At 44.8% G+C, this 12,215-nt stretch overlaps 1 protein-coding gene across 4 annotated transcripts in view; it reads left to right on the forward strand.

The window, feature by feature from the left end:
- Positions 1 to 12,215, forward strand: part of LOC114598088 (cytochrome P450 2J2-like) — a 37,975-nt gene that overhangs the window by 8,983 nt on the left and 16,777 nt on the right. For 2 of the 4 annotated variants that reach the window (XR_013393099.1, XM_028731748.2), the window contains exon 2: positions 10,102 to 10,264. The exons of 1 other annotated variant lie outside the window; for it this stretch is intronic. Coding sequence is in view for 1 of the 3 variants with exons in the window: in XM_028731748.2 (XP_028587581.2) it covers positions 10,102 to 10,264 (163 nt within the window). In the remaining 2 variants the exon portion in view is untranslated. Of the gene's footprint in view, positions 1 to 2,178; positions 2,698 to 10,101; positions 10,265 to 12,215 lie in introns of those variants that run through there. One more of the 4 variants, XM_028731751.2, reaches the window with a different exon arrangement.

Consider the following 12,215-nt stretch of genomic DNA (forward strand, 5'->3'; position numbering starts at 1 on the left):
GAATCATTGCTCTGACACGTGATCTTTGTTTCATTCAGTACACTGGCATTAGTTTGCCTGTCTTTCCAAGTGATGTGTAAAAATTTTCAGAGACACTGTTAATGGAAACTTTCAAGGAGTTGGAGATGGCGTTTGTAAGTGGTCCATGTTTCACAAGCATACAGTAAGGTTGGTAGTACAATAGCTTTGTAAACAAGCATTTTGGTTTCCCTGTGAATGCTCCAGTCCTCAAACACTGTGCAGTTCAATCAGGAGAAAGCTGCACTCTCAGAGCTCAGGCGATGCTGGATTTTGGCATCAACGTTGGCTCTTGTGGAAATATAACTGCCCAGGTAGGAGAAGTGATCAACATTTTCCAACATCACACCATTGAGTTGGATTTGTGGCACTGCAGAGGGGTTGTTTTGTGCTTGTTTGTGCAGCACTTTGGTTTTTTGGATGTTGAACGATAGGCTAAGCTTCTGTGACAATATTTAGGATGGTTTGGAGGTCATCTTCTGAACACAGTACATTGTCATCAGCATACTGAAGCTCTATGAAAGAAGTTATGGTAAACTTACTTTTTACTTTCAGCCTACTCAGATTAAAGAGCTTTTCATCTGTTTGATGTATAATTTCTACTCCAGTGGGGTGCTTCCCTTTGACAAACTATAATATCATGGCAATGAAAATAATAAATAGAGTTGGGGCGATAACAGAACTCTGTTTAATACAGTCATACCTTGGGTTGAAGTAGCTTCGGGATAAGTATTTTCGGGTTGCGCGCTGCGGTGACCTGGAAGTAACAGAGCACATTACTTCCGGGTTTCACCACCTGCGCATGCTCAGACAGTCAAAATGACATCATGTGCATGCGCTGAAGTGGAGAATTGTGACCCGCGCACACACAGATGCGTGGACATGGGTTGCGTTTGCTTCTGTATATGCACGAGGCTCCGGAACGCATGTTCTGTTCGCATCCAGAGGTACCACCGTACCTGATCCCACTGTGAATGGTTCACTTTAAGGGCCATTTTTATCTGCAATTGTTGCTGTCATATTTTCATGGAGGAGCTGTGATGGCCTGGGATTCCGATTCTGAGAGTGAACCGGAGGAATCCCAGCCGGCACAGGAGTCCCCGCCTCCAGGGCCGGCTGAACTGGGGCAAGGCCTAGATTCTGAGGAGCCTGCACCTGTGCCAGATCCTCAGGAGCAGGCACCAGGTGAAACCATTCTGGCCCCAGAGGTGCTTGAGGACTCAGTGTCTACAGGTGAGCCTCCCCCGGGGCCCAGTAACCCTTCGGCCTCTCCTGAACTGCAGAGGCTTAGGGCAGAGAGGCGAAGGGAACTGGTGTCTCCCAGGAGGAGTGCTCGCCTTAAGGCCAGGAGAGGCGGGGCTCCTGGGGGCCGGGACCGCCCCTGGCCTTAGAGATGATAAAGGTCAGTCAGCCCAGTCCCAGGTTGCGGGAGCAACGTCGTTGTGGAGTACCTGTTCTTACCTGGACCTAGATCTGCATTTCCAGTGTTCCTGTTCCTCGCCCGGCTTCCTGCTTCTGACCTTCCAGCGTTCCTGTTCCCGCCCGGCTTCCTGCTTCGGACCTTCCAGTGTTCCTGTTTCTTGCCCAGCTTCCTGCCTCTGATCTTCAAGTGTTCCTGACCCCGCCCGGCTCCCTGTTTCGGACCTCGCGTCTCATCTTGTGAACTTCTACCCAGCTAGTGACTCAGGACTGAACTTTGGCTACGGTATTAGTACCTTCCCCCCCGGGACCAGCACAGGAGCCAAAGGATGTTCACAAATTTATCTGGGCAGCCAATTTTCAGAAGGACAGTCCACAGGGCATTATGATTTACACTGGCCTTAGTCAGGTCAATAAACGCCATATACTGGGGTTGGTTTTACTCTCTGCATTTTTCTTGAAGCTGTTGAGTGATGAAAATCATCTCCACCATCCTCCTAGAAGGTCACAAACCATTATGGGATTCAGGAAGGGTAGCCTAGGATATTGTTAGAAGATGGTTTGCTAAGATCCCTGCAATAATTTTGCTGGCCGCAGGTAATAAACAAATGCCTCTATAGTTTCCACAATGCGTTCTATCACCTTCTTTTAAAGAGACTGGTAATTCTAGCATCCCTAAAGTCTGCTGTGATCTCCTCTCTCCCCCAGATTTTTTCAATGAGCTTGTGAAATTGTTGTATAAGTTCAATTCCACCCACTTTGAAGACTTTGGTAGGTATCACATCAGGTTCGCTTGCTTTGTTGTTTTTCATTTGGTTAATAGCTGTACACAACTCTCCCATGAGCTTGCAGTATGAGTGGCAAGAAGAAACAGCTAACAAGAAGAGTCCTTACCATGTAATTTATTCAGGATTTACAGAGAGGGACAAAGGAATGCAGTCACTATCCATCACTGTCATTGCTCTGAGTAATCCCCCTTTCCCTCTCTCTCGTCAGCAGCAGCTTCACCCCCCTTACGGTGGCTACATAAAGCCCTTTGTGGGTTTGCTTTCTGCTCTTCCACTCTATCAGCTGTCCTAGTTCTGGGGGAAGGCGAGGTCTGGAATGCTTCTAATGACAAGGTGTCAGCCAGCTTTGTTGTTTTTAATTTTGTTAATAGATGTCCACAGCTATCCCAGATTGGGAGATACTCCAAGCTCATCTCTAATTTGCTTTTGCGGAATGTGTGAGAGGAGGAATTTGTAATTGTCTTGGAATCAGGTACCTAACTCTTTATGAAACCCTCGATGGAGCAATGTTAAATGTGTCTTGGTGGCACTGCAATAATGACAGTATCTTCATAAAGTTTTCTTTTAGTGTGTAACACGCTGTAAATTTTAAATCTCTGATCCATAATTGTTCCCAGGCATCCGTTTGTATGGTATGCCCAAAATCTTTTGCCCATTTAATCATAACTTCTTTCACTTCTTCATTTTTTACTTCCCAATCAAGTCTATACATTTTAGATAACACTTTGCTTCTGCTTTGTATTAATTCTTTTTCCAGCCTCAAAATTTCTGTTGCAAACCCATTTTTCTTTTTTTCTTTTTCAGATGGTCTTTATTAAATTTTTAGTTACATACTGTACATACACATACATTATATTTCACATTTGTTCTTGCTCTCCTGAGCTGACTTCCCTCCTTCCTTCTTCTGGCTTTTTTATGTCCTCTTTGACTTTTCGCATTGTCTTTGTCCATTTTCAATAAGATTGTTCTTTTTCATTTTTTCCATTAAATGTCCATAAACAAATAAATCTTTCTATATATACAAGTTCTTGTTGTCTGTCTATATTCATTTACAAATATTGTTCAATAATAGTCTTAATATACATTTTTAATTCATTTTGATATTATTATCCAGTAAATTTATTGTATTTTCTCGTTATGAGATATTATTTTAACTCTACTGGTTTCCCTATTTCACATCATCTTCTCTATATATAACATAAATTTTCCCCATTCTTTTTGATATGTTTCATCCCCCTGATGTTGAATTTTTACTGTTAATTTGGCTATTTCTGCATACTCCATAACCTTGTACTGCCATTCTTCTATTGTAGGCAATTTTTGCTGTTTCCATATCTGAGCCAGCAGTAACCTCGCTGCCATTGTTGTGTATAAGAACAGTTTCTGGTCATTCTTGTCAATGTCTTCTCCCACCATTCCCAACAGGAATGACTCTGGTTTTTTCAAAAACGTATACCTAAAAATCTTTAATTCGTTATATATATTTTCCAAATACGTTTTCACTATGTCACAAGTCCACCACATGTGGAAAAAACTGCCTTCTTTCACCCAACACTTCCAACAATTTTTATTTCCTGTTTTATACATCTTTGACAATTTAATTGGCGTGAGGTACCATCTGTACATCATTTTAAACAGATTTTCTTTTAACAATGTACATGCTATACATTTTAGGCCGGTATTCCATAATTTTATCCACTTTTCATACTCAATGTTGTGGCCTACATCTATTGCCCACTTAATCATGACGCTTTTGATTTCTTCATCTTTTGTGTGCCATTCTAATAAATATTCATAGACCTTAGACAGTGCTTTTTTGTTATTTTGTAGTACTACAGTTTCTAATATTGATTTTGTTTGTTCAAACCCTCTTGTTTTCTTATCCTTTGAGAAGATATTACCCATTTGATGGTACTCCATCCAACTTTGCAGTTTATCTTTCAATTCCTCATATGGTTTAATCTTAATTACATTGTTCTCTTCCAATAACATGTCTCTATAGGTCAACCATTTTCCTTTCATATTTAGACTTTTCAGTGAAAAAGCCTCTTGGGGTGACAGCCACCATGGCATCTTTCTTTCGAACCACTCTTTATATCTTTTCCAGACTTCAAATAGTGGTCTTTTTATGATGTGATTTTAAAAGTCCCAATGTACTCTGACCTTGTCATACCAAAGATATGCGTGCCACCCATATCTGTTTCCAAAACCTTCCAGATCTAATATATCCATATTTTCCAAACTAAACCACTCTTTTAACCATATTATAGATGCAGCTTCGCAATATATTTTGAGGTCCGGTAGTGAAAAGCCTCCTCTTTCTTTTTTGTCCATTAAAAGTTTGAATTTTATTCTAGGCTTTCCCCCTTGCCATACAAACCTGGAGACCAATTTTTGCCACTCATTGAATTGGCCTTGTCCTGTTATAATTGGAATGGTTTGAAATAAAAAGAGCATTTTTGGTAGGACATTCATCTTAATACCTCCTATCCTTCCACAGAAGGATAGCTTCAGTCTGTCCCATATTTCCAATTTCGTTTTTACTTCTTTCCATATTGTTTTATAATTATCCTTGAATAGGTTTGTATTTTTCGGGGAGAGCCAAACACCCAAATATTTTATTTTCTTTACTGTTTTTATTTCTGTTTTGCCTTGTAGTTGGTCTAGTTGTTCCTCATTCATGTTCTTTACCAACATTTTTGATTTACGTGTGTCAGGGGCTCAGGAGCAGAGGCACAGGAAAGGGAGGAAATAGAGAGCGAGGGGGAGGAATCCGAAGGAAATGTTAGCGATGACAGCGGCCCGAGGTCTCTGAGTCTTTCCAGCGAATCGGAAGATTCACAGAAAGGGGCTCCCATGGTCAGAGCAAGGGGGGTGCCTAGGGGGACACCCCAGGAAGAAGGGGCCAGAGGGGACTCAGAGAGCAGCAGTTGGAAATCAGGACCAGCTTCCCCACCAGAGCGCAGTAGGGGGGAGGAGTCCCAGGTATCGGGACCAGGAGGCTCACCGCCAGCGGGAGGAGAGGAGTCAGGATTGGCCACGCCTCCATCGGAGAGCGAGGAAACGGTCAAGAGGAAGGTTGGAGGCTGGGCGCGCGCGCCAAGTTCAAATGTACAGGAGGGCGGCGCAGTTGGCAGCCCGGATAGGGAGCCAGGTCCCAAAGCCCGCCGAAAGGAGGGGGAGGAGTCAGGGGGGTCAGCGTCAGAAGAGTCCAGAAAGGAGGAGACCCCGGGGGGCAGAAGGACCCAGAGGAGAAAGGAGAGACGGAAGAGGTGGAGTAAGGTTAGAGTCTTAAGCTGGTGTACAGGGGGTGGAGACTCAGATGGAGCTTCGCCGGTCTAGCCTCTAAGACGTAGAGCTGGGGCGCTGCGGCTTGGAAATGGAAACTGTACTTCAATAAAGACTTTTGTACATTACTACCGGCTAGCGTGGGTCCTCTGTGAGCTGGGACCTGGAGCCAGCTCTGACAACGTGTTACGTGTGTTTCTTGTATGCAAGTTATGTCTGTTTTTTTTAATAACTCATTTTCAATTTTATTTCTTTTGGCTTTATTGTTCATGCCATTAACATTCAATGAAATAATTTTAATTGTCATTTTGATTTATTTATTTAAATACAATTTTATTTTATTGTTTACATTTAAATATCGTATTTTTCGTCCCATAGGACGCTCCGCCCCATAGGACGCACCTAGTTTTTTTTTGGGGGGGGGGAATAAAGGAAATTCCCCCCTTTATTCCCCCCCAAAGCAGGTCGGGCAAACCGAACCAGGTCGAGGAACAGCGGGATGGCGGCGCTGCGCCTCCCTGCTGTCCCTCGAGCTTGTGGGGCTGGCCGATGTCTGCCTGGCGCGAGGGGCGCTCTGCTTCAGGGTTCCCCGCCCGCTGGGCGGCAGGCTGCTATCTGCAGTGTGGGGAGCCCTGCGGGGAACTCCTGAAGGGCTCCCCATGCTGCGGATGTCTGTCCGGTGCGTGGGGCGCTCTGGTTCAGGGCGCCCCGCCCGCTGGGCGGCAGGCTGCTATCCGCAGCGTGGGGAGCCCTGCGGGGAACTCCGGCAGGGCTCCCCACGCTTCGGATGTATGCCCGGCGTGAGGGGTGCTCTGCTTCAGGGCGCCCTGCCCGCTGGGCGGCAGGCTGCTATCCGCAGCGTGGGGAGCCCTGCGGGGAACTCCTGCAGGGCTCCCCATGCTGAGGATGTCTGTCCGGCGTGCGGGGCGCTCTGCTTCAGGGTGCCTCGCCCGCCGGGTGGCAGGCTGCTATCCGCAGCGTGGGGAGCCCTGTGGGGAACTCCCGCAGGGCTCCCCACGCTGCGGAGGTGTTCCCGAAGCGCCGGGCGCTCTGCTTTCAGGGCGCCCGACGCTCCGGGAAGCAGGCTACTATCCGCAGCCTAGACAGCCCTGCGGGAACTCCCGCAGGGCTGCCTAGGCTGCGGATGTCTTCCTGAAGCCTGGGGAGTGAGAGGGGTCGGTGCGCACCGACCCCTCTCGCTCTCCAAGCTTCAGCGAAAGCCTGCATTCACCCCATAGGACGCACCCAGATTTCCCCTTCATTTTTGGAGGGGAAAAAGTGCATCCTATAGGGCGAAAAATACGGTATCTCCCTCTTCTCCCTCTTGTTCTTGTTTATCCTCTTCGCTTTCCTGTTCCCCTCCCTCCATCTTCCCCAACTCCTTATATCTTCTCCCAAATTTCTGCATTTCTTGTAATGTCTTAATTTTGAATTTCTTTTATAATAAAATGACACACCCTCTGGATACTCCCATCGAAACCTTATTTTGTTAGCTGTTAAGTTTTTTGTCAATTCTTTGTAGACATTTCTATTGCGTAAAAAACGATTGGGAATACCCTTGAACACCACATTTGTTTTCCCATCTATGATCAATTGTTTTTCTTGACTCTTCCTCAGAATAGTATTCCTCACTTCTGCTGAATTAAAAATTGCTAAACAGTCTCCAGGGTATTTTTTTGTCTTGCCTGGGCCGAGGTGACTTTTATTCTAAAAACATTAGTCACCATGTAGTCTAAATCCTCTTCCCTCATTTCTAATAGTTTAGCAATTTCTTTAATGAGTCTTTAATGAGATTGTTTATTTTTGGTCCTAATTCCAGAGAGGTTTATCGCTCATTAGCTCAGGGTTTGATTAGCTCTGAGCTTGAGGTGTCGCACAGCTGAGAAGACAATGCATCCAGTGCTGAGGTTCTCCCTTCCTCTGTCACTTTGCACAGTGCTGGAGCATTCGGGAAAACCCTTTTTGCACTGCTTGGATCAGCTGCTTAGACAGTGCTGCGCTTAAGCCTTTTAAGAGGTTTGCGTCCCTTGCTTGCCCCTTATTCCCTTTTATGAGTTTGGGTTTGCTCCAGTGTGCAAACGTGCCCCCCCCCCCCGATGCTAAGTGTGATAAACCATTGTGTAAGTTCAACTCCACCCACTTTGAAGACTTTGGCAGGTATTACATCAGGTCCTCTGGCTTTGTTGTTTTTAATTTGGTTAATGGCTGTTCACAGCTCTCCCAGATTTGGAGTTACTGCAAGCTCATCTCTAATTTGTTTTTGTGGAATTTGTGAGAGGATCTCAGCATGTACAGGGGAGCTGCAGTTAAGGAGATGTTGGTAATGTTCTTTCCAGTGCAGTGCAATAGCTTCTTTATCTTTTAGAAGTGTGGTACTGTCTTTGAGCTCAGGGGGCATATGCCATGATTTAGTGGCTTTAAAGGAACTCTGTGCATCATGAGTGTTGGCTAAGTGCTGGATCTCTTGAGCTTTTTTTATCCACCAGGTGCGCTTTAGTTATCTGGTTCTTAGCGTTGGCATAGGTTTTTTTTTCTTAGTAGCACAGTTTCTATCTCTGTGCCACAGTTTCTAACTCTATGAAAGGCCTTCCTTTTCTTGCCAATAATGTGTTCAATCTCAGTGTCATTCTCATCAAACCAGTCCTTGGTTTGGTATCCAACAGTTTGTTCATAGTAAAGGTAAAGGTAAAGGTACCCCTGCCTGTACGGGCCAGTCGTGTCCGGCTCTAGGGTTGTGCGCCCATCTCACTTAAGAGGCCGGGGGCCAGCGCTGTCCAGAGACACTTCCGGGTCACGTGGCCAGTGTGACGAAGCTGCTCTGGCGAGCCAGCACCAGCGTAGCACACGGAAACGCCGTTTAAGATGGGAGCTCACCCCACCGCGGGGATTCGAACCACCGACCATGCGATCGGCAAGCCCTAGGCACTGAGGTTTTACCCACAGCGCCACCCGCGTCCCACTTTGTTTGTTTGTTCATAGGCTGCAATAATTGATGTTTTTAGCTTGGTCCAGTGTTCCTTGATGTTATTAGGGAACTCTGAAAGCAGATGGTCCTTAAGAGTTGTTTGGAAGCAATCCCACTTAATAGGATCTTGAAGGGTTTGAGTATTCATTTTGCACCCTGGTTTCCTTCCTTGAAGCCTGTGTTGAGGTATAAACTTGATAGCCATAGTGGAATGTATTAATCAATGCTCTGTCAAGCAGTTGTCGGCACTCGCCATAGCTCTGGTAAGGAGCACATTACAGCAATCTTCAGCTTGAACAATTACATAGTCTAAGAGATGCCATTGGTTCGACTAAGGGTGCCTCCATGATGTTTTAAATTTATTTTGTTGTCAAAAGAGTGTGTTGGTAATAACAAGGTTGTGCACTGCACCTACAGTCAAAAAGATTTCGTTTTGGTTGCTGTTGCCAATTCCTTCTTTCCCAATAGTCCCAGGCCACAGATCGAAATCTTACTCTACTCTTGCATTAAAATTCCCCAGGAGGGCAGATGAAAGTGATAGAGTATATGGAATTGGCGGAAATGTCTGGCAGAATCCGAGACCAGGGAGAAGAGTTGGTGGAAGAAGATTGGAAGAAATTTAAAGACTATTTGCAGAAATATTGTAAAATTAATGAATGTTAAAATGATGTTGGATTGAAATGAAACGGCTTTAGCAACAAGGTTAAAAAGAATATGTAAAAATGGATTGATAATTAGATGAAAATACGAAGTTATAATATGTTAAGATATAGAATTAAGATAAAAACAAAGAGGGAAAGGATTTGCTGAATTAACCATGTGAACTGGAATACAAAAAAGGGAGGTGTGAGGAGGTCAGGAAACAAGTAAATGAAATATAAGACATGAAAATATTGATCTGTTTTTAATTGTTTTTTTATTTTTTATGTATTTTGTATTTTTTCTTTGTATTTTTGTACCTTTTTTCTCTTTTCTCTTTTTTCTTTTTTACTTTCTTTTTTTTAATTCTGTAACTCTTTTCTGTCTGTAAAATTTCAATAAATATCATTTTTTTAAAAAAAATTCCCCAGGAGGATAATTTTATCCTCCTTAGGCATCTCTGGTAGGATGCTATCCAGCTGAGAGTAAAAAATTTCTTTAATGTCGTCATTGGCATCCGTGTTGCCGCATAAGTGCTTAGAATAGTAGCCTGTTGGTTTTTTGTGAATTTTATTCAAAGGGTTGAAAGTCACTCATTAATGCCGGTAGGGAATTCTGAAAAGAGCTTCACAATATTGTTTTTGATAGCAAAGCCTACTCCATGTATGCGATATTCTTGTTGAGGTAAAGCTTTCCAGAAGAATGTGTAGCCTCCTTTTTCTTCCTTCAGTTGTCCCTCACCTGCTCTTCGAGTTTCTTGAAGCGCTGCAATATCAATGTTAAAACATCACAACTCTCTTGCAAGAAAAGGAAAGGAAAGGGGGAAGGGGAAGGAAAGCTGGGGGGAGGGGGAAAATCTGCAGAGAGGAGATGCACACTTGGCCAGAAACTGCAGAGGTGAGGAAGGCTGAAGTTCATGTTGAAATAATCATCTGCTTACTTTGAACCTAATATCTCTCTCCTCCCTTATGACCCAAACGGTAGATGGCAAAGCAATATGGAAACATTTATACCTTATGGGGAGGACCACTAGCTGTGGTAGTACTGTCTGGATATGAAGCAGTGAAAGAAGGACTCATTGACCGCTCTGAAGAATTCTCTGAGAGATTAGAGACGGCTTTTTTTAATGATATAATAAAAGGAAGGGGTAAGTAGTCAAGAACGAGAAGTCCTACTGCTATTTCCCCAGGTAAAACATTTAAAGAGGGTATCTGGAAAAAGAAAACAAAGGATCTCTCTTAATGTTGCAATCAACAGAAAATGGGTTGTATCCAATGTTAGCTCTACTCACAATAGACCCATTACAGTTAATGGACACAGCTAACTTAGGTCTTGGGACGTGGGTGGCGCTGTGGGTAAAAGCCTCAGTGCCTAGGGCTTGCCGATCGAAAGGTCGGCGGTTCGAATCCCCGTGGCGGGGTGTGCTCCCGTTGTTCGGTCCCAGCGCCTGCCAACCTAGCAGTTCGAAAGCACTCCCGGGTGCAAGTAGATAAATAGGGACCGCTTACTAGCGGGAAGGTAAACGGCGTTTCCCTGTGTGGCTCTGGCTCGCCAGAGCAGCGATGTCACGCTGGCCACGTGACCCGGAAGTGTCTCCGGACAGCGCTGGCCCCCGGCCTCTTGAGTGAGATGGGCGCACAACCCTAGAGTCTGTCAAGACTGGCCCGTACGGGCAAGGGTACCTTTACCTTGACCAAACTGCAGGAGGCAGTGGAAGACAGAAGTGCCTGGCATGCTCTGGTCCATGGGGTCACAAAGAGTTGGACACGACTAAACGACTAAACAACAACTTAGGTCTGTTAATTTCAATGGGTCTACTCTGAGTACAACTTAGCAGGCTCAAGTGAGCTCTAATAGTAACAAGTGGTGTTGTTTTGGTTTAGTCATTTAGTCGTGTCTGACTCTTCATGACCCCAAGGACTAGAGCACTGTACTTAACAGCTGGAAGGAGCTGTCGACGGACAGCAACAGAAGCATCCTTTTGCTTTGTTCTTCCCACCACCTTGCTGTTTTCTTGTCACTGCCTGAATGCAAACTTGTCCTGCAATCTGCTGAACCCCAAACTGACAAATGCCTAAAAGTCTCACATTGGAGTGAAAATTCAACTGCCTGCTCCAAACAGAGAGCAAATTGTACTTAATTGTAAACCAGCACCAATGAAGAAGAAGAAGAAGAGTTTTGGATTTAATACCCCGCCTTTCACTCCCTTTAAGGAGTCTCAAAGCGGCTAACATTCTCCTTTCCCTTCCTCCCCCACAACAAACACTCTGTGAGGTGAGTGGGGCTGAGAGACTTCAAAGAAGTGTGACTGGCCCAAGGTCACCCAGCAGCTGCATGTGGAGGAACGGAGACGCGAACCCGGTTCCCCAGATTACGAGACTACCGCTCTTAACCATTACAGCACACTGGCTCTTATGACCTTGAGCCTTAGACATAACAATTAGGTGCATTGACCCTGAGCCAAGTATTTCAATTAGCTGTTGCTGAATGTGCAAATTACTGATGGGAACTTCCATTTGTGCTGTGCTTTGTAGGCAAAGGTTCAGGATTTGTTGAGATGCTATTCCAGGCTGTATCAACAGACGTATAGTATCTAGATCAAAGGAAATAATAGTACCTCTCTATTCTGCTGTGATCAGATCCCACCTGGAATACTGTGTCCAGTTATGGGCACCACTATTTAAGAAGGATGTTGAGAAGCTGGAATGTGTGCAGAGGAGGGCAACTAGGATGATCAACGGTCTAGATACCAAGCCTTATGAGGAATGGTTGAAGGAGCTGGGTATGTTTAGCCTGGAAAAGAAGAGACTAAGAAGAGATATCTAAAGGTCTGTCACTTGGAAGATGGAGCAAGCTCGTTTTCTCCTGCTTTGGAATGTAGAACTTGAACCAATGGCTTCAAGTTACAAGAACGGAGATTCTGACTAAACATATGGAAAAACTTTCTGACAGTAAGAGCTGTTTGACTGTGGAACAGTCTGCCTCAGGAGGTTGTGGACTCTCCTTCCTTGGAGGTTTTTAAGCAGAGGTTGGATGGCCACCTGTCATGGATGCTTTAGCTGAGATTCCTGCATTGCAGGTGGTTGGACTAGATGACC

The sequence above is a fragment of the Podarcis muralis genome, chromosome 6 (assembly GCF_964188315.1).
Source record: "Podarcis muralis chromosome 6, rPodMur119.hap1.1, whole genome shotgun sequence".
In the NCBI taxonomy this organism is placed as follows: domain Eukaryota; kingdom Metazoa; phylum Chordata; class Lepidosauria; order Squamata; family Lacertidae; genus Podarcis; species Podarcis muralis.